The 22,000-nt window shown below is 47.8% G+C and overlaps 1 protein-coding gene across 1 annotated transcript in view; it reads right to left on the minus strand.

The window, feature by feature from the left end:
- pik3ip1 (phosphoinositide-3-kinase interacting protein 1) overlaps positions 1-9,639 on the minus strand; it is a 34,078-nt gene extending 24,439 nt beyond the window's left edge. Inside the window, exon 1 of the mRNA XM_072499915.1 lies at positions 9,493-9,639. Coding sequence (XP_072356016.1) covers positions 9,493-9,574 — 82 coding nt within the window. The 5' untranslated portion in view covers positions 9,575-9,639. The remainder of the gene's footprint in view (positions 1-9,492) is intronic.
- Between the last annotated feature and the right edge of the window lie 12,361 nt (positions 9,640-22,000).

Below are 22,000 nucleotides of genomic sequence, written 5' to 3' on the forward strand. Positions count from 1 at the left end.
TATTAGGCTACAGCTAGGTTACAGTGATCAGTTCTGGTCACCACACTATAGGAAGTAAATGATTGCACTAGAAAGGAGGCGGAGGAGATTCACCAGAATGTTGCCTGGGCTGGAGCATTTCAGCTAGGTTAGATGGCTTTTGTTTTGGTGCAACATCGTGGGCCGAAGGGCCTGTACTGCGCTGTATCGTTCTATGTTCTATGAAGGGAAGCTGGTGAAGCTCGGTTAATTTTCTTAGAGCAGAGAAAGCGGAGGGGGACCCGACTGATGTGAACAAAATTATGAAGGACATAGATTTAGTAGATAAGAAGAAACTTTCTCCCTTAGTAGCACGGTCAATAGCCAAGGGACCCAGGGGCTGGTTTAGCACACTGGGCTAAATCGCTGGCTTTGAAAGCATTCTAAGGCAGGCCAGCAGCACGGTTCAATTCCCGTACCAGCCTCCCCGAACAGGCGCCGGAATGTGGCGACTAGGGGCTTTTCACAGTAACTTCATTTGAAGCCTACTTGTGACAATAAGCAATATTCATTCATTCATTCATTTAAGATAAGATGCAGGAGATTTAGTGGGGACTTTAGGAAAATCTTTTGACCAAGAGAGTGGTGGGAATCTGGAACTCACTGCCTGAAAGGGTGGTAGAGGCAGGAACCCTCACAGCACTTGAGAAGCATTCTGATAAACACTTGAAACACCAAAGCGTAGGGCAGCACAGTGGCATAGTGGGTTAGCCCAGCTGCCTCACGGCGCCCGAGGTCCCAGGTTTGATCCCGGCTCTGGGTCACTGTCAGTGTGGAGTTTGCACATTCTCCCCGTGTTTGCATGGGTTTCGCCCCCACAACCCAAAAGATGTGCAGGCTAGGTGGATTGGCCACGCTAAATTGCTCCTTAATTGGAAAAAAAATGAATTGGATACTCTAAATCTATTTTTAAAAAGTGATAAAAAGAAACACCAAAGCGTACAAAGTTACGGCCAATGTGCTGGAAAATGGGATTAAAATAGATAGGTGCTTTATGGTCGGTACAGACACGATGGGCCTCTTTTTATGCTGTAAAAACTCTATGACTCTATGATTGTAATCGGTTCTTTTGACCACCTTCAAAATAATACTCCTCACATTTTTTCCATAACCGATTTTCTCTTTTCGTTATTCAGTCAATACCATCGAACCATAGAAAAGTTACAGTGCAGAAGGAGGCCATTTGGCCCATCTTTTCCATGCCAGCCTGAGGACACCAAGGTGCTCTTTCTATCTCACCTTCCTGCACCCGGCCTGTAGCTCAGATCACTTAAGGTGCAGATCCAGGTACTTTTAAAAAAAAGAGTTTAGGGTCTCTGCCTCCACCACCAACTCAGGCAGGGAATTCCAGACACCCACTACCCTCTGCATAAAAGCAAATTCTTCCCCATATCCCCTCTACACCTTCTGCCCCTTATCTTGAAGCTATGTCCCCTGGTTCTAGAATTATCCACCAGGGGAAAGAATTTAATCCTGTTCACTCTTTTCTCTTCCCTTCATAATTTTGTACACCAGATGAATAAACTTGCATTGAAAGACTTTTCCTCTCTGTACTCAAGTTTATCCACGAGATGTTCCAGTCTTCGGCGCACATTCATTTTCTTCCCGTTGTCATTTCAAAAATAGAACTTTCATTTCTGCTTCTTTCACACGTTTATCCAGGTATTTGTTTATTCTCCTCTTTCCCAAGCTTGTTAATCTTTTCATTCAGCTCACCCCAACCCTAACAACTATCTCTGCGATTTCAGTTGTCTTTGTTTCAGAGTCATTCGTGAAATCCTTGTACAAGGTTAACAACTTTGTCTGAACACTAAATTCATTTCAGATTCTTTCTCCATGATTATTGACTGCTCTTCAAACTCCTGCAATTCACTCAGTCTGTTTCTTAAAATTTTCCCCATCTGTTAAATTCTGGATCTGCTCTTGTTCTCCAAATCATATTGAGTTCAGGAATCCCATTGCTCTTTTCATTACGAAGCTCTAACAGGTCATTAGTCTTGGTTTTTAATTCTGTACTCACCCAACTGTTCTGATTCACCAGCAATTCCTTTTCACAATACTTCATTAGAGACTTCTGATGCTTGAAGTCCCATCATGTTTTATCTGAGAATTTACCTTTATTGACTTTGCCTCTACAAGTTTATCATTTAGACATTTCAATTCCTCAGTCAAGTATTCTACTTGTAGCTGTGAGGATAGATTGGGAAGGTTGGGTTTGTTTTCCTTGGCGAAAAGAAGGAGAGCAGACTTGATAGAGGTATTCAAGATCCTAAGGGTTGTGGACAGGATAAAGAGTGAGAAATTGATCGATCCCACTCAGGAGGACATCAAGACCTAGAGGGCACAGATTCAAAATATTGGGAAAAAGGAGGTGAAATTAAGTGAAGGTACATTTTCCTTTCACCCACAGGGGACTGGAGACTGCAACAAACTGCCTAAGAAGGTGGTGGACGCAGGTTCAATGGAGGTATTCAGATGGGAATTAGATTGTTCCCTGACAGATAATGTGCATGGTTACAGGGATTACAGGGGTGGCATTGTAGCACAGTGGTTAGCACTGTTGCTTCACAGCACCAGGGACCCGAGTTCAATTCCCGGCTTAGTTCACTGTCTGTGTGGAGACTGCACATTCTCCCCGTGTTTGCATGGTTTCCTCCAGGTGCTCCGGTTTCCTCCCACAAGACACGAAAGACATGCTTGTTAGGTGAATTGGACATTCTGAATTCTCCCTCAGTGTACCCGAACAGGCGCCGGAGTTTCTTTTGGAGGGTTGGTGCAGACTGAATGGACCGAATGGTCTCCTTCTGCACTGTTGGGATTCTATGAACCATAAATGATTCTAAGGGGGATTGACAGGGTGGATGAAGCAGGGGGAATCTAGAACTAGGGGTCAGTTTCAAAATAAGAGATCTCCCATTTAAGACAGATGAAGAGGAATTTCTCCTCTCAGGGGGTCTTTAATCTTTGGAATTCTCTATCTGAGAGAACAATGGAGATTGTATCATTGGACATATTCAAGACAAGAGTTAGACAAATCTTTGATCTTGTTTACAAGGGAGTCAGGGCTATAGGAGGCAGCAGGAAAATGAAAGTTAAGACAGTCAGATCAGCCATGATATTACTGAATGGTGGAGCACACTCAATGGGCTAAATGTCCTACTCCAATTTTTAGTACCAAAGAATTTCATGGAAATAGTGTTAATTTCACCAATAATATTGAGCCTACCAGATGCAAACCTGCCTTTTCAATTCAGAAGAAATCAGTTCACAAAGACTTTCATATTTGATGACAGTAAATCAAGTCACAAGGCCAGACTTGAAAGAATAACTAGAAATGCTCTATTTCAAGCAGTACTGTGGCAACAAAGATACTAATTTGACTGCAAACATTTTTCAAGTCTTTTCTATATACAGTTTGGTTCCCTTATCTAGGAAAGGATATTAGAAACAACTAGAATCCCTACAGTGCAGGAGGCAGACATTCCTACAAAAGAGCACCTTATCCAGGCCCACACCATCCCTGCAACCCCATCTAATCTGCCCATCTTTGGACACTAAGGGCAATTTAGCATGGTCAATCCACCTAACCTGCTTATATTTGGACTGTGGGAGGAAACCAGAGCATCCGGAGGAAACCCACACAGTCACCCGGGTCCTTGGCGCTGTGAGGCAGCAGTGTTAACCACTGTGCCACCATGTCGCCCTGATAAGAAACCACCTTATTCTATGATCACTCGTTAACAAGTATGACCGTCCACCTAAGAAACTCTGTGTTACTGGTTATGGGTTCTGTGGATTCTTGCGTGGCTGAGGAACCCGATCCTAGAGCCTCATCTTTGACTGCACATGTGGCACGTGTGTCCGGGAGTTGGGGTCGGTTCTAGGGACTCTAGATCGCTGGTATTCCTTTCTTAGGCTCCTTTTCAGGGCCTCCTTTTGCCGTCATGTGTCCTCGAAGAATTGTGTTCCTTCAATCAGGAGATTCTTCCAAGTAGTCTTCTGAGCAAGGATTTCCCATGCATAGACGTCGATATTCTATTTCAAAGTGTCTTTGAAGAGCTTCCTTTGTCGACCTCTTGTTGGGAAGCCTTCCTTGAGCTGGCATAGAAGATTTACTTTGGCAGTCAGGTCTCTGAAACCCTAAGCACATGGCCAGCCCAGCGGAGTTGGTTTTGGATGATCATGGCCTCGATGCTGGTGTTCTTGGCTTCTTCACAGACACTGATGCTAGTGCACCTGTCCTCCCAGCTGATGCGGAGAATCTATCTCAGACAGCATCGATGGTACCTATCCAGGGCCTTGAAGTGGCGCCTGTACATTGTCTAAATTTCTGAGCCGTATAGAAGAATTGGGAGGATGACCGCCTTGTATTCGAGGATCTTGGTGACAGCACGGATGTCACAGTTGTTAAAGACTCTCATCCTTAGGTGCCTGAAGGAGGCGCTTGCAGATTGGATACGATATCGGATCTCCGTATCAATGTCAGCCTTAGAGGAGAGATGGCTCCCAGGTATGGGAAATGTTGCACGCTTGGGAGAGTTCCTCTGTTGATCTTGGTGGAGGGGGTGACTGGATCTTGCCCTGGGGCGAGTTGGTAAAGGACTTGCATCATCGGGGGGGTTGAGGCCGAGACTAATTCTTCAGTATGCTTCCATGAAGGTGTCAAGCATGGCTTGGGGAGGTGGCGATGTCATCCGCATACTGATGTTCCATGAGCATTGTTGGTGTTGTTTGCTTCTTGGATTTCAACTGGTTGAGATTGAAAGGTCTTCTGTTCATCCTGTAGACGATGTCCACTCCATTGGGAAGCTTGTTCTTGACAAGGTGAAGGATGGTGACGATGAAGATGGAGAAAAGGGTGGGGCGATGACACATCCCTGCTTGACTCCAGTCTTGACCTCGAAGGTTTCTGTCTTATTTCCGTCGGGGACGACTGTCGCTGACATCTTGTGGTGGAGAAGTCGAAGGATGTTGTTAAATTTCTCTGGACAGCTGGCCTTTTGACAGGAACTTCACAGCTTGAGATGGTGCTTGTCTTCAGCTCTTTCCAGTTTTCCTCCACTCCATTAGAATGGACACTTGAAGATTTTGGTGAAGAAATTGTTGGAAATTCACTGGCATGCAAGGCTTTTGAAGCTGCTCAACATTGATTGTTTCCTAAGGTGTTTCTTCACCTTCTACTGCTTCTGGTGGAGTTTGATGAACATAGAGGAGCGGATGAACCGGTCTGTCCAGCAGTCATCTGCACCGGTCATTGCTTTGGCGATGAGTGCATCCTTTTGGTCTCGGGATCAGACGATGACAAAGTCGATCATGTGGCAATGCTTTGAGCCAGGAAGTCTTGAGCTGTCTTTTTGGCAGCACAGTGTGTTAGTAAGGACAAGCTGGTGTTCCACACATTTGGTGAGCAAGAGAACTCCACGGGAGTTGCAATTCCCAACTCCTCCCTTTCCAGATGAGGAGTCCTTTCCAACCCTGGCATTGAAGTCCCCAAGGAGGATGATATTTTCTTCCTTTGGGATGTTGGATAGTATAGTGTCCAGGGTAGAGTAAGAAGCCTTCTTTGGATTCATCTGTAATATCAAGGTTGGGGCGTAAGAACTCACAACCGTTGCCTGCTGGTTCTGGGCAGGTTGCAGATGGAGGGTCATGAAGCACTTGCTGATGCCGACAGGGAGCTGAGAGAGTCAGTTGCCAAGTTTGTTCTTGATGATGAAACCAAATTCATGTGTCCTGGGCTGATCCTCAGGTTTTCCTCTCCAGAGAAGGTGTAACCACTGTCATCTTCCCTCAGCTGCCCTTCACCTGCTCTTCGGGCCTCTTGCAGGTCAGCGACATCAATGTTGAAGTGCCTAAGTTCACTGGCAACAAGGGCAGTTCTCTGTTCCAGTCGATTGATTTGCTAATTTTCCACGAGGGTTCGTACATTCCAGGTTCTGAAATTCAGTTTAACTTTGATTTTCTGACCGCAGGTAGATGAACCTGCTGGATGTGGTTTTCCAGTCAGGTTGGGGATGGAACAGATAATTTTTAGGGTAACTTTTCTAGCCCTTTCCCCATGCGGGGTGAACAGAGTGAATACTGAAAAGGGCTGCTCAGTTGAGAAGAAAGCTTCAGAAACACTCTCCTGTTCCTATTCTAAGAGCGAGACGACTGAATCAAATTCCACCACCTACGTACTGGTCCAAAGCTGACCTTTGCGAACCACGCCGGCCCAGCCGACCTTCGCGAACCACGCCACATTCACTTGCCTTTAATGCGAACTGGGTGCCTGCTTGGTCCTCATGATCTCACTCTAATCAGGTTAACAGGAGAGGGCAATGTGCATATCAGGTGTAGACTCAGCCAGTTTTGTTGTGCTATCTTCATCTTTGTGAGAACGGAAAATCCAACCTCTCACGTTTGGTCGTTGTGAATGGCAATAGCAACAAAATGCTTGTTTTACTCAGCACTGGATACTCCAGAATGTTGACAGCCTCATGAGCTTTTGGCATGTTTTTAATGTGACAGTTCATGTACAGTAGCATAGTCTTTTCATTTGGAGTCAGTTGTAAGTTAATAGGAATCTGGGGTCTCAACCTCAAAAGGAGTTTTTCACCCACCACTTCTCTTTCAAAGCCTGAAATTTCTCCTCTCATTTGCTAGTACTTCCCTGTATATTGTGGCCAACTCCCGATTTAAAATGGCGAACGGCAAAGGCTGATGGGAAAGTCAGCCAACAAGACAGAAACCAGCAGGTTTGCTGTGTATTTACCTCTGCAAAAACCAGACAACATCGATACCAGCGTCCATCAGCATAACAAAGTAGCAGCCATCTGCATACTGATGAGCAATCCCCGGGAACAATAAGTAACATTTTTGACACACAAAGCAAAGCCAGACTCCTCGGTGCCAGCAGGAGCCAACACAAAGGAGGTGAACGAGCATCTCAAGACCGCCCATCGATCAGGGAACCGCTCCAGTATTGGAGAAAATCGAACCAAGCGATTGGGACAAAGTCCAATCACTTGGGACCAGGTACAGGGTCCGCCCGGAAAGGCGTGAAGCCCCTGGGGACTATAAGAGTTGAGCCCCAAGTTCAAATCGCTCTCTTCTTCCTGCCCGGGTCACCCAGCAACACAAACCAACATTGACCGTGACCGGTGCAGTGACTCCAGTGATCACCAAAACCCGTAAGTCTTAAGTCAACACTCGCTACGAGATAGGCGCTCCGAGCTACCAATCCGTACCAACTTCGAATCCCACAGACTCAGAACCCGAACGAAAGGCCATTTGTTTCCCTGACCTGGTGGGCCAGTCCAAAGTTTAGTATAGGCCTGTTAGTTATAGAAGTAGCTTAGATGTAGAATTTGTGCATGAGTAGCGATTACTGTGTATAATAAATGTGCTTTGATTTAAATCTTACTAATCGGTGTATTGGGTTATTGATCATTACTCGGACTTGAACCTCGTGGCGGTATCATAAAGATACCTGGCGACTCGAGAGCAAAGGTAACTAACAGAGCAATTGAACTAAGGAGAAAATCAGCAACAATATAACACACCTTATCCTTATTTGCATTGGCACAATTGACAAAACCATAACTCAAGAAGTCATTTTTATACTGCTTTGTACAGGAGTTAAGTTTCTTCTTTGTAGGCTGTTAGCCAGAGGTCTGGCAGTTCGGCACAGAGCTAACACTAGCACTGCTCCATCCCTCCCTGTACTCTGAGCAGTTCTCGCGAACAGATTCTGCTGCGTGATCCTGTCCAGTAGGTATTCTGCCTATTTGTGTCTCTGGTCATCTTTGTAAGAAAACAATGAATCTTCACAGCTCGCTTGTCAGCAGCTAGAAAATGGAAGCAGCTATCCCCCATGATTTGGCAGCAAAAGCACATACAAAGAGGGCGCTTGATGTCAAGTGTACATGTCAGGAACGTGACCTGCTCACTGCTGCCGTTTGGCCAGAAGACTGCACTAAGCCTAATTTTCTTCTCATTTGAAAGGCAGCAGCAGCTGCCATTCTCAACAAAGATGCCAGCAATGACCATTGGCCGTTTCTCCAGTGATCGGGGCCACCGCAACCAATCGCTCCGCAACCCTCCTGACAACCACCCGTGACCCACACTGTGGAAAACCCTGTCCTAGAACAGTCATTTTCAAAGTTGAGGTCATGACCCGCAGGTGGGTCGCAGGTGGTTGTTGGGAGGGTCGCGGAGCCATTCATCACGGCATTCCCAATCATGGGAATTAATGTGCAACGGCCGCAGCAGCCGACTTTTAAAAATGCCAGCTGTGACCGGCTTCCAGAATGCGGGTGCGCTGCACGTACGTGCCCGCTCATTAGTGCGCATGCCCGGAGCCCAGCGAGAAACACCGCCTTCTCTGGACATCTGCACGCTGACCCAGCAGAAGATTTTTTAAAAATTCAATAGTCTTTCTAGTTGAAGCAATGGCACAGAACAGGTCACGCAACCCGAACGCTGGCGTCACGTGTTCTGGGTGCAATTGCGATTCCTCCATTTTGTCAACAGCAAACAAGCAACAGGACAGTAAAATTTAAAATGGATCATTTTGTAATAAGGAAGAGAGGACCAGAGACACAAACAGGCCAGGATCTCACAACTAAAACTGCTGGAGAGAGTGGCTCAGGAGAATCCACAGCAGGACAAAGCAGTGTGGGTGTGAGCTCCAGGGCCTCTGATGCACAACCCATACAGAAATGTAACCTTGAATGACAAAGCAAGTGAGATCGTGAGGACCAAGCAGGGTCGCCTGTCGCATTAAGGGTAAGCAAAAATGGTCGGCCGGCATGGGTCCCGAAGGTTGGCCGGTTGGTAAAAATGGGTCCCTGGGAAAAAAAAGTTTGAAAACACTGTCCTAGAGGGACAAGGGCTGCAGATACAGGTCAACACTACCCTCCAAACTACAATCCATTATGACTGGGAAATGGGGCAGCACGGTGGCGCAGTGGGTTATCCCTGTTGTCTCACTGCGCCGAGGTCCCAGGTTCGATCCCAGCTCTGGGTCACTGTCAGTGTGGAATTTGCACATTCTCCCTGTGTCTGAGTGGGTGTCACCCCCACAACCCAAAGATGTGCAGGGTAGGTGGATTGGCCACGCTAAATTGCCTCTTAATTGGAAAAAATGAATTGGGTACTCTAAAAAAAAATTTTTTAATGACTGGGAAATATATCACCGTTCCTTCACTGTCACTGAGCCAAAATCTTGGAATTCCCTCCCTAACAGCACAGTGAGTGTACCTACACCCTATGGACAGCAGTGGTTCCAGAAGGAAGCTCACCACCACCTTCTCAAGGGCAATAGATGCTGGTCTAGCCAGCGGCACCCACTACCTGCAAATGAATAAAGAAACTTTAAAAAAACCAGCAGACCCTCTCCCCCCCCCGGCTCAAAGCAGTTGTCTCCCTCCCCCCTCATCCTCATCCCCATCTTCATCCTCATCCTCATCCCTTTCCTCTCTCAGTATTTACCTGTCCGTTGGGTGACTGCACTAGGCAGTACCAGCTGCGCGATCACACTGATAGTTACAAGCCCCACTCTTACTTTCTCCATTTTCGCCTCTAGTTTGTAAACAACCTCGTTCCTGCAGACGCCCCGCTCCCGGCTTCCGCCAGGTCCTAGAGTCCGCCGCTGTCAGCAGTTACCCCACCTCCCTTGAGCCTCCCCAGCCCCCTCTTCCACTCATCCTCCCCTTCATCCTTCCCTCTCCTCCCCATCCTCCCCTCTCCTGCTCATCCTCCCCCTCTCCTTCTCATCCCCCTCTCATCCTCCCCCTCACACCTCATTCTCCTTCTCATGCTCCACAACTACCCCTCATTCCCCCTCTACTGATCCTCCCAATTTGCCTTCCCCTATCCCCCTCTCCTGCTGGAAATCCTCCCGTCTCTTCATTCTCCTCTTCATCCTCCCCATACCCACATCCCCCTCATCCTCCCCTGCCCCTCACCTCCTCCTCATCTTTCCCTCATCCTCCTCTCTCCCCCTTATTCTCTCCTTCTCATCCCCCTCATCCTCCCCTTAACCCCTCGTCCTCACCTCATCCTCTCCCACTCCTCATCCTCCAACTCTCCTCCTCATCCCCCACTCTCTCTCTTATCCTCCCACTCTCCTCCTCATCCCCCACTCTCTCCCTTATCCTCCCACTCTCTCCCTTATCCTCCCACTCTCTCCCTCATCCTCCTCATTCTCATCTCCTCCTCATCCTCCCCATTCCCCACATCCCCCTCACCCTCCCATATCCCTTGCCTCCCCCTAATCCTCCCCTCACCCCTCTGCTTCCCCCTCTCATCATGCTCCCTCACTCCCCTTCATTCTCCCCCTCTCCTCCTCATCCTCCTCCTCTCCTCATCCTCCCTCACTCCCCTTCATTTTCATCCTCTCACTCTCCCCCCTCATCCTTCTCTTCATCCTCCCCTCTCCTCTTCATCCACCCCTCTTCTCCTCATAGAATTGACAGTGCAGAAGGAGGCCATTCGGCCCATCGAGTCTGCATCAGCTCATGGAAAAAGCACCTCCACCCTATCCCTGCAACCCCACCTAACCTAAGGGCAATTTAGCATGGCCAATTCATATAACCTGCACATCTTTGGACTGTGGGAGGAAACTGGAGCACCCGGAGGAAACCCACGCAAACACGGGAAGAATGTGCAGACTCCGCACAGACAGTGACCCAGCCGGGAATCGAACCTGGGACCCTGGAGCTGTGCAGAAACTGTGCTACGGTGCCGCTCCTCCTCATCCTCTCCTCATCATGCCCGGCCCCTCGCCTCCGCTCATCTTTCCCTCATCCTCCCCTCCGCTTCCCCCCCTCATCCTCCCTCGCTCCCATTCATCCTCCCCCTCTCATCCTCCTCCTCATCATCCCCAACTCCTCGCCTCCTCCTCAGCTTCGCCTCATTCTCCCCCTCATCCCCCTCTCCCCTCACCCTCCTCTCTACTCCCAACTTTCCTTCTCCTTCTTATCCTTCCCATTTCCCCCTCATCCCCTCATCCTCCCCTTTCCTTATCCTCTCACTCTCCTTACCACACCCCTCTAATCCACTTCCCCCCCTCCTCATCATCCCCACTCTCATCCTTCCCCTCTCCTCATCCCCCTCTATCCTCCCCTTTCCCCCTCATCTTCATCTTATCCTTCCCTCTACCCCCCAACTTCCCCTCTCCCTCATTCCCGCTCTACCCATCATCCCCCCCACCCATCTTCACACTCTCCCCTCAACCTTATCCTCCCCCTTCCCCTACCCTTCTCTCCCTCATCATGCCCCTCTCCCCCGCATCACGCCTCATCCCCATCTCCCCACCTTATCTTCCCCATCTCTCTCATTCCCCCATACCTCCCCTTAACCCACCCATCCCTATATCCTCCCCATCTCCTTCCCCCCATCCCCACTCTCCCCCTCATCCCGCCATCCCTCCCTCAGTCATCCCGATCCCCTCACATCCCCCCTCTAATTCCCACAACCCCACCATATTCCTCATCCCCCCTGCTCTTCACCCCCTCGTATAGACCCCACCTCATTCCCCCACATACCCACCTCTCATCACTCCTATCTCCCCACCCCTCTTATCTCCCCCAAGCTATCTCATCACCCCTCCCCTCATTTTCCCCCTCATCCCCATCCCTTCAAGCCCTCTCATCCCTGTCTCATTACCCCAACCCCCACTCCCGTCATAAACCCCTATTCGCCCCCTCCTCAAGCCCCCGCTCATCTTCCCATTCCTTTATTCCCACCCCCATCATCTCCCCTGACCCCCTCTTATCCCCCACCTCACATCCTTCTCATCCCCTATCATCTCCCCCTCATCTTCCCTCACTCCCACCCCATTCTGCCCTGTCACCTTTTCTCCCCTGGCCCTCTTCGCCCTGTCCCCTCTTCTCCCCACTCTCATCTCCCATCTTCCCTTGTCACACCCTTCACGCTTCTCCCCCTCATCCTCTCATCCCCCTTCATCTCCCCCCAATCCCTCTTTCCTCCCACCTCATCCATGCTTCATCTCCTCCCCCTCATTCCCCACCCTCCTTCCAGCCCCTCATTACCCTACTCTCCCCTTCATCCTCATCATCTCAACCCCCCTCCATCACCCATTCCCCTCAACTCCACATCCCCCTCATTTCCCTCTGCCTTCATCATCCCTGCCCTCTTCTCTCCCCTCCCCTCCCCTCATCTCCCACTCCCCTAATTCCTCTCTCATCTCCCCCTCATACCCCCAATCCCCCAACCCCTCATCGCCCTGGTCCCTCCTCCTCATCGCCCTCACCGTCTTCATATCCCACACCTCAAGCCCCATATCCCCCCACATCATCCACCGCCTACCCCCATGTCCTCCTCATCTCCCCTTTATCTCCCCCTCTCATCTCTCCTTATTCCCTCATCGTTCCATCATGCTGCCCCTCATCTCCCCATGCTCCCCTCAACCCCTCTCACCCCCCCTCTCATTCCCCACTACTCAAACCCCCACTCATTTCCTCATCCCCCCACCCCCCATTCCCCCCACCTCATTAGCCACTCCCAACAGCGTCATCCCCATCATTTCCCACCTTCCTCATTCCCCCTGATCCTCCCCCACATACCCCCCTCACCCTCCCTACATCACCTCCCATCCTCCCCAAACCCCCTGATCCTCCCCACATGCTCCCATCCTCCCCTATATCCCCCTTATCCACCCCCATCCCTGGCTGTCTATATGCCCCTGTGCCCAGACCGAATACGAAACCGGACCAGTTGCCCGGAGCACCACGCCCAGGATCCAAGTGACACTGGCGCCAAAATTCCGAACCTATGCAGTATTCCCTGGCTTCAAGTCACACAGCTGCTGTGCCGACCAGCGCCCGTCTCTGAGCGGTTCTGTCGCTGGCGGATCCAAGCATCTATGTCTGGGATAACAAGGCTGAGGTGGGTCCCGAGTCGACATCCCATCAGCAACTCTGCTGGTGACACTCCTGTCGTGGCTGAGGGGTTGTTTGGTAACTGAAAAGGAACTGGGCCAATCATATCTCCCAAGATCTGGAGGTCAGTTTCTTTATGACCCTCTTTAAAGTTTGGACTGCCCATTTGGCCTACCCGTTTGAGGTTGGGTGATTCGGGCAGTCTGCACGTGTTGGATTCTGTTCAAGACCACAAATGACTCGAGCTCCCTGCGGGTGAAAGCCGCACTGTTGTCAGACACCAACACTTTGGGTATTCCATGGGTACAGAACCTGTGTCTCAGTCTGTCTATAGTTGCCTTCGTGGTGACAGTCTGCACCTTGTAGACCTCGAGCCACTTTGACTGGGCGTCCACCATGAAAAGGAATGTCGCTCCCTGGAATGGGCCAGTGAAGTCTATGTGGACGTGAGACCGAGGTTTTCCAGGCCACTGATTCTGGTTCTCCTGGCAAGGGCCACAATGCTGGGCCGCCTTCGCAACGTCCGGGTCCATCCCGGGCCACCAAACATAGCTGCGGGCAAACATCTTCATCTTGGATACCCCTGGGTGTCCATTGCTGAGGTCTTGTAGTAAAGGTACACGGCCGCGGACGCAATTGGGGGAATTACCCGATCCTCTTTGAACAGCCCAAGCTGGTGGTGTTGGTGTCTCGTAGCCGACAGACGAAAGGTCCCATAATGATTCAGACAGTGCGGCCCCAAACTCACCATGAGGCAGCGAGCATCCTGACGTGCACAAAAAAAGTCGCCATTGGATTCCCCTTGGGCCTGAGAGGCTGTGTGGAAACGGAACCAGCGGACCATTATCGGGGGCTGTGGGTTAAGATGCGCCTCAACCAGGGCCACAACGTGGCAAAAGACTTGAAGCCCGGCCTGTCCAGGTGGGTGAGGCTTTTGATAAGCACATAGGTCGGTCCCCCAACTGCGATCAGTAGGATAACGGTTTGTTGCTCAATCCCAACAATTGCTTTAAACCGCAAAAATAATGTACCCGCTCGACGTACTTAATCTAGGCATCGGTACCAGCATTGAACTGTTCTAGTTTTCTGAGATGCGGCATCTCACCGTTCAGAGTGGAGGCCTCTCTGCATCTAGACGAAGTGGGTTGATGATATAATGCACGAAGGCTGCAGCAGCTCCACTTCACCCTCGTCATGAGTGTAGAATTCAATGAAAAGAGATGCAGGACCGCACGGCAGGATAGGAATGAACAAAGGTTTATTACAGTATACACAATAATTACAAAAGCTATAACTCCTCTCCCCGAAGGGCCACCTCCCTGACATGCAAATTACCAGGGGAGTTCATACTCTGAGGTGAAGGAGGGGAATCATATAGAGCCTTGTCCTTGGCCCCCCAAGGGGGTCGTAACAATGGTAATACTGAATCTAACTGAATCGTGATCACTATCCCCGATATGGTGGCCAACTGTCATTTCCCCACTTGCCTTTCCTCGTTCCCCAAGACCAGGCCTAGAATTGCATCTCCTCTTGTTGGATTTGTCACTAATTGGTTGAAATGGACACTGCATGAATTTTCCGCCCTCCCCTTATATTGTTTGAATCCCAGTTGATATTGGGATAGTTGAAGTCTTCTACTATTATTGCTCTCTTGTTCTAACAGACAGAAATTTGCCTAAATATTTAAACTTCTATCTCTCTTTCACTATTTGGGGTCTGTAGTATATTCCCAGTAGTGCGACTGCCCCTTTTTTATTTCTGAACACAACCCATAAAGCCTTGTTTGTTGACCCATTTAAGTACCAGCCTCCCTGAACAGGCGCCGGAATGTGGCGACTAGGGGCTTTTCACAGTAACTTCATTTGAAGCCTACTTGTGACAATAAGCGATTTTCATTCATTTCATTTCATCATCCCTTCTCACAGCTAGAATTGATTCTTTAACCATTAGTGCTACTCCCTCTTCTTTTTTATCTCCCACTCTATCGTGCCCAAAGACTTTATAACCAGGCATACTGAGCTGCCAATGTTGCCCCTCCTTTAGCCAGGTTTCCATTATAGCAACAACATCCTGCTGCCATGTGTCTACCTGTGCCTTTAACTCATCTACCATGTTTGTAATACTCATTGTATTGGAGAATAAACAGTTTAACCCCACCATTCTCCCTTGCTGGACACATTTTAAACTTTGCTTCTCCTGTATTTCCAATGTATCCCTACATCTTCTACATCACTAGCTAAAGTTCTACCTCAATTTTCCTGATCTGAATTTGACATATCTGATCCTACTTCTGGGATCCCATAGTGTGGGGAATAGTTCCCATCCTCCCCCTCCTGAGTGGGAATAGATCCCAGTCTCACATTAACCCTTGTTGCACTGAACATCTTTCTCCCAAGTCTTTACCCAACATATTTACAGTATAGTCTTTCTTTCCGTGCTACCCCTTCTTACCACAATGTCAATCTTTGACTTTATCATTTCAGATAGACTCAAGGCTTGACAATTCTTCTAGATCACATTCCACTCACACTTGGAGGAGTAGTAGCTCATTTGCTTTGGGCAAACTTGGAATTGAAATTGTGTGCATTCTGTGTTTCCAGCACTTGGTTTGCATTTCTGATTCACTTTTGTGCTCCTTGGAGTCAAACCTTTCCTTATAAACATCCCATCTGCTTTGTTCGGACACAATAGGCTTTCCCGATTCCTTTTGGAGGAAATGTTCACTCTGTTCCTTCACAGTATGAACACCGATTTTCCTTTCCGGTGATCTCTCGAGGAGTTGAAGGTGTATCTTCATTCCGTTCAAATGTTCCTCATCCATGAACTCAACCTGTAGTTTGGCTTTCACCATCAAACTCTGTTATTTCCTGCGTCCTGTACATCACTGAGGGGTGTGCTGGTGAGTCGGTGCTGACTACTCTCGTACTCCACCATCGACTTGCTGCTGTGCACATCTAGTAGAGATTTTGGTTTGATTACCAGGTGTTCCCCACTTGTATGACAGCAACCGTGGGAATCTAAATTTGGCGCTCTCATTCTGTTGTTGGTCATTTGTTTGGTGGTACTTACCATTTAAAAAAAAAAAATTCTAAAAAATCTAGACTACCCAATTCATTTTTTCCAATTGAGGGGCAATTTAACTTGGTAAATCCACCTACCCTGCACATCTTTGGGTAGTGGGGGCAAAACCCACGTAAACACGGGGAGAGTGTGAAAGCTCCAGGTGATAGTCTCCGCAATAGTGGAGGGTGCAGGTGACAGCAATGCCGAGAAGTCGGTGCCTTCCCTGGACTGATACTCCGGGGTGTGCTGGGGATGTGGCTGAGGGGCAGCGACCCCGGGCAGGCTGGCCTCACCGGATTGTGATTCTCCAAGACAAAAGACAAACATGGTGAGATCTTGGGAAAGAGTAGTCTGCGAGAGATGGGGAACTCACTTGCCATTGGGACATCATGTTGCATTGGGTTCTGACTTGGTCGCCGCATGCCGACGTTTCTGAGACTGCCCTTTCTTGGGCCTCGTCTGCTAGCTCCGTGGGGTCTGCATTCGCAGGTTTGTGATGCCCTACCGATTTTCTCACGCTCCCTTTGATTAAGAGCTGTCCTTTCCTAGGGGATACATAATGGGCATGATGAGACGCATGGAGGCCAGGTACAGGGATGGGGAGGGGGGGGGGGGGGGTCTGTATTTGGTGGCATGTGTGTGCAAGGCAACTGACCAAAGAGGACAATACATGTGTAGGGGTTTGGTGCAGGGTGGGATGTGAGGGAGATGTGGGCAGGTGGGTTTTGATTAGCCTCTATGGGAGTGGGGTTGTGATGTGACGAGTGAGGGGCGGGAGAGATTCAATTCAGGAGGTCATTCATCTTTTTGCAGCACTGGGTCCCAGTCCTCCTCGTCAGGCTGGCAGCACTGACCATCTTTTTTTTCTTCTTTTTCTTTATAAATTTAGAGTACCCAATTCTTTTTTGTATAATTAAGGGGCAATTTAGCATGGCCAATCCACCTAGCATACGCATCTTTGGGTTGTGGGGGCGAAACCCACGCAAACACAGGGAAAATCTGCAAACTCCACACGGACAGTGACCCAGAACCGAGATCGAACCTAGGACCTCGGCGCTCTGAGGCAGCAGTGCTACTCACTGCGCCACCATGCTGCCCCCTGCACTGACCGTCTTGGCCACCTCCTCCCAGGCCCTGCTGAAAATGGCGGGATTGAGTCTCCTGCCCAACCCGGGGAAGAGGGTGTCCCGCCACTCCTCCACCGCTTTCAGCATTCTCTCCAGCTCACTCTCCATGAACCTCGGCGCTGGTCTTCTTGCAGCCATCTTCTTGGCTGGAATGAGAGGATGTGAGGAGTGCACTGCTTTTAAGCAGCTCCCGCTTGTCAGGCTCTCCAGTGCCAATTCCAGCCTCAGTGAATCAGATGTCAGCGGGAATGGGAATTGCTCTAGTTTCACTATGGGCAGATTGCTGGCCTATTAGCATTTCCTGACTCACTTCCCAAAAAGCGCCCCAACGGGAATGCGAACCACATGCCAATGCAGTCCGGCAGCAACACTTAGCCCAATGTTCTCCCGCCGGAAGAGAATTGCAGCCGACTTACATTTCCCCTGGAAGCACAAATCCTAACCAACTTAATCTCTCCTCATATGACAGTCCCGCCATCCCAGGAATCAGCCTGGTAAACCTCCACGGCACTCCCTGCATAGCAAGAACATCCTTCTCAGAAAAGGACACCAAAACTGTACAGAATACTCCAGATGTGGTCTCACCAATGTCCTATACAATTGCAGTAAAACATCCCTATTCCTATACTCAAATCCTCTCGCTTCGAAGGCCAATAAACCATTTGCCGTCTTTACTGTCTGCTGTACCTGCGTGCTTACTTTCAGCTACTGATGCTCTAAGACACCAAGGTCTCATTAAGTATCCACCTCTCTCAATTTACACCCATTCAAATAAAAATCTGCCTTCCTAGTTTTGCTACCAAAGTGGATAACCTCACATTTATCCACATTATGCGGCATCTGCCCATTCATTCAGCCTGTCCAAATGCAGACGCCTGAGATCGGGGGTGGGGGGAGGATGAATAAGAGAAATAGGGGTAGGGGGTAATGAGGGAAATAATAATCTTTATTGTCACAAGTAGTGTTACATTAACACTGCAATGAAGTTACTGTGAAAAGCCCCTAGTCGCCACATTCCTGCGCCTGTTTGGGTACACGGAGGGAGAATTCAGAATGTCCAATTCACCCAATAGCACGTCTTTCCGGACTTGTGGGAGGAAATCGGAGCGCCATGGAGGAAACCCACATAGACATGAGGAGAACGTGCAGACTCTGCACAGACAGTGACTCAAGCCGGCACTTGAACCTGGGACCCTGGCGCTGTGAAGCAACAGTGCTAACCACTGTGCTACCGTGTGGGGGATGAGGGAAGAGTTCCCACTCCCCTGCCCACTGTTCTTTTCTTCTTGAAATGAGGTCAGTGCTGGGCGGAGCTCAGGGAGACACAGAGCCATTTGAAAGCATTAGAAGTTTAGTGTTTTGGGAGAAAACTGAAAGGAAATAATCTCTGATCTGGCAACCCTTCTGTGACCACAACAGAGGCAGTTTTCTTTCCCAGAGGGATAGCTTAAAAAGTGATAATAGTTAAAAACATTATGTGGAGATGAGACAAAGATTGAAACAACTCAAGTGAAGTAACCATTTGAAGACATTCAGATAGAGTCTGAAGAGGTTCTCACAAGTGCCAGGATCTGTTTTGAAATGCAAGTACCACTTTAGGCCTTTCTTTTTAGGCTGTATTGAGAACTGTATGTTTATTTTCTTGTTGTTTAATGGGAAATGGGGTAATAGTGTCAAGGTGTAATTAAAAGCCATTTGTTTCGGCCTTTAAGTTAAAACCAGTGTAATATTGTGATTCATAATAAAGTTTTGTTTTAAAAATTACCAAGCCATATTTTTTCATGCAATCACTCCTGGAGCGAATCATAATTTCCGCACAGTCTTACAAAATAAAATAAAACATTGGTGTTTCAGTCCAGTATCCTAGCCACTGTTGGGGTCTGGTCGGGGTCGTAATAAAAGTGACTTGGACTTTTCTGAAAGTAATTTGTTCCAGCCTCTTGTAGTCAACCCATTGCCATTCGCTTTGGGTGCAAATATTTCACAGAGCATGCCTTTTGAAGGAAAGTATATATGATGACATGGCATTAGTTAGTCAGAACGAGGACAGTAGGGGTTGTGAAGTGATACCAAGCGAATGGCTGGTTAACCCACATTCTTTTAGCAAATAGCAAAGGAGGTGAAGTAATCATCAATTAATTCAGAAGATGAACGGAGAACCATGAGGTGAATCTGCCATTGCATCTGGTGACAAAAAACAAAAAGCTCACGGGGTCAATAACATGCCATCCTCGGATTCTGAAAGTAAAGAGGATCAATTGAAATCTGGAAAGCGCAAATTGTTTTAGTTCGTATTCCTAATTGGGGATAAAGGCTGTGCTTACAGCAACTCCAATGAGGAGGTAAAAATTGTAACACAAAAATGGTGCCTGTACAGCCAACCAAACCTGAAAACGTTGAACCCTGATGGATCTGTATTTTGTTAATATATTTATGTGTCGCCGCACTATATATCAATCTTATAGAACTCGAGACTGAGCTTCTCGGCTGAAGTCAAATATATCTTTATTTATGTCAGTTTCAAAGTCTATTGATCAAATCAAATTTTATACGAATACAGAATCTAAAAAGTTGCTTGTCCAACGCAAGTACAGATGATTGAGTTGAATTCAAGATACAATTCAATTCAAGGTCATTTCTTCAGATCAAAATGCACAATACAAAAATGAAATGAAAGTAAATAGATGTTTGCAAAGCAAAGTAGAAATAGGTTTCAAAGGTTAAGTTAAAGATGAATTCAGAGAGCACGCAAAACTTTTCTCCCGGTCTCTTTAAATAAATCATAATCTTTTTAGGCTCTGTCCCCTTTCTGACTGTGATTGGGTTAAAATAATTATTATTCATCTAATTGACCGAAATGTCTGTCTATCAAATTTTGAGAGATAATATGGCATGGGAAAACTTCTCTGTTTCTATAATATGGTGTGATCGGACCACCTATTTCTCACCATATTCTCCAGAACTGGGATGTTTACCTAGTAATGATAACCATGGTCTATTCCACAATGTGGATAGCCAGTTTGAATACTGACTCCCTTATCAGATCTTTTCCCATGCTCGCGGCATTTTCTGCTGTCATGGCTTAATATATATTTTTAATAGTATAAATGGCACGAAATCATTTCTTTCCTTAAACCTTTATTACCTATAATAAAGTAGGTTTCTATCAACCCTCAAGTTTGCTTGTCACTGAAAGTAACCATGTGAAGCAAAAGAGCGAATGTAATGCTGGCGGGATTGAAGTGTGTTAAAAATTATTGTTTGAAAATAAAGCAAATATTTCCCTCAGCATTGACAATACTGCTTGTAATTTAATTGTAGAACATCGTTAAAATTTGGATAAACATTCATTGGACAATCAGAAACGACTGATTGCATTGTATGAGAGTCAGAGAGAGACAGATTTAAAAAATATATATATATTTACAGAATTTCATAGACAAACATTAACCATATCATCAACAAACAAACAAACAGCCAATAAATAGAAATACAGAGTTAAAAGGCTATATATACACATCTTTCATTATAATTGTATTAAGCTAACCTTATCATTATCTCCCCATTCAATGATATATTGGCTGGGACAGACTTACCAATCGTGCTACTGGACGAGGGCCAGTGGCCATACTGCTCGACAAGGTGACAGCCTTCACAATGACAAAGACGGTCACAGGACCCAGAGGGACAGTATGTCATGGTTAATGGGGACAGTATGTCATGGTGAGTGGTGTCCTGGAAGGGATCCTCATAAACGAGTATGCTCCCAACTGGGATGACACATAATTCATAAAGAAAACCATGGCAGAAATCCCCAACACGTACTCACACCAACTCACCATGGGGTTGGGGGGGGGGGGGGGGCGGGAAGAGACGGGACGTTAATTACAGAACCCACAGATGGACAGATCCAGTCCTAAATCAGGGAAACTATCAAACATTTTTATTTATTTTTAAATTTAATGTACCCATTTCATTTTTATCCAATTAAGGGGCAATTTAGCGTGTTCAATTCACCTACCTTGCACATCTTTGGGTTGTGGGGGCGAAACCCACACAAACAAGGGGAGAATGTGCAAACTCCACACGGACAGTGTGGAAACTATCAAACATGGCGAGAGAGTTGAGCAACTTCATGGAGCAGATGTGGCAGTGGACCCTTGGAGGTTCATGCACCCAGGGGAGGAGTTCTCCTTCTTGTCCCAGGTACGCATGGTCTTCACCAGGATCGACTTCTGGGGAAAGCGATGCTTCCAGGGATAGTAGGAGCGGCGTAATCTGCAATCATAATCTCCGACCGGTGGGCAGCATGGTGGTGCAGTGGTTAGCACTGCTACCTCACGCCGCCAATGTCCCAGGTTCGACCCCGGCCCTGGGTCACTGTCCATGTGGAGTTTGCCCATTCTCCCAGTGTTTGCGTGGGTCTCGCCCCCACAACCCAAAGATGTGCATGCTAGGTGGGTTGGCCACACAAAATTGCCCCTTAATTGGAAAAAAAATAATCGGATACTCTAAATTTATAAAAGAAAAAAAAAAATTTGTAATCTCCGACCACACGCCACACTACGTGGCTGTTAGGTTGGAGACAGGCTGGGCTCAATGCCCTGCATGGAGATTGGACGCTGCCCTCCTTGCCGACAAGACATTCTGTGAACAGATACAACAAGCCATGGACAGGTACGTTACCAACAATCAGAATGGAGAGGTCCCACCCTCCACTTTCTGGGAGGCACTGAAGGCGGTGATATGGGGGAAAATTATTGCATACAAGACACATAAAGATAGGAAGGAAAGGGCGGCCAGGCAACAGCTGGTCGACTCCATACTAGAGATGGATTGGCGGTACTCCTTGACCCTGACATTGGAACTACTGGCAGAGAGGAAAAAGCTACAAATGGACTTCGA

This window comes from Scyliorhinus torazame, chromosome 1, assembly GCF_047496885.1.
Source record: "Scyliorhinus torazame isolate Kashiwa2021f chromosome 1, sScyTor2.1, whole genome shotgun sequence".
Lineage (NCBI taxonomy): Eukaryota > Metazoa > Chordata > Chondrichthyes > Carcharhiniformes > Scyliorhinidae > Scyliorhinus > Scyliorhinus torazame.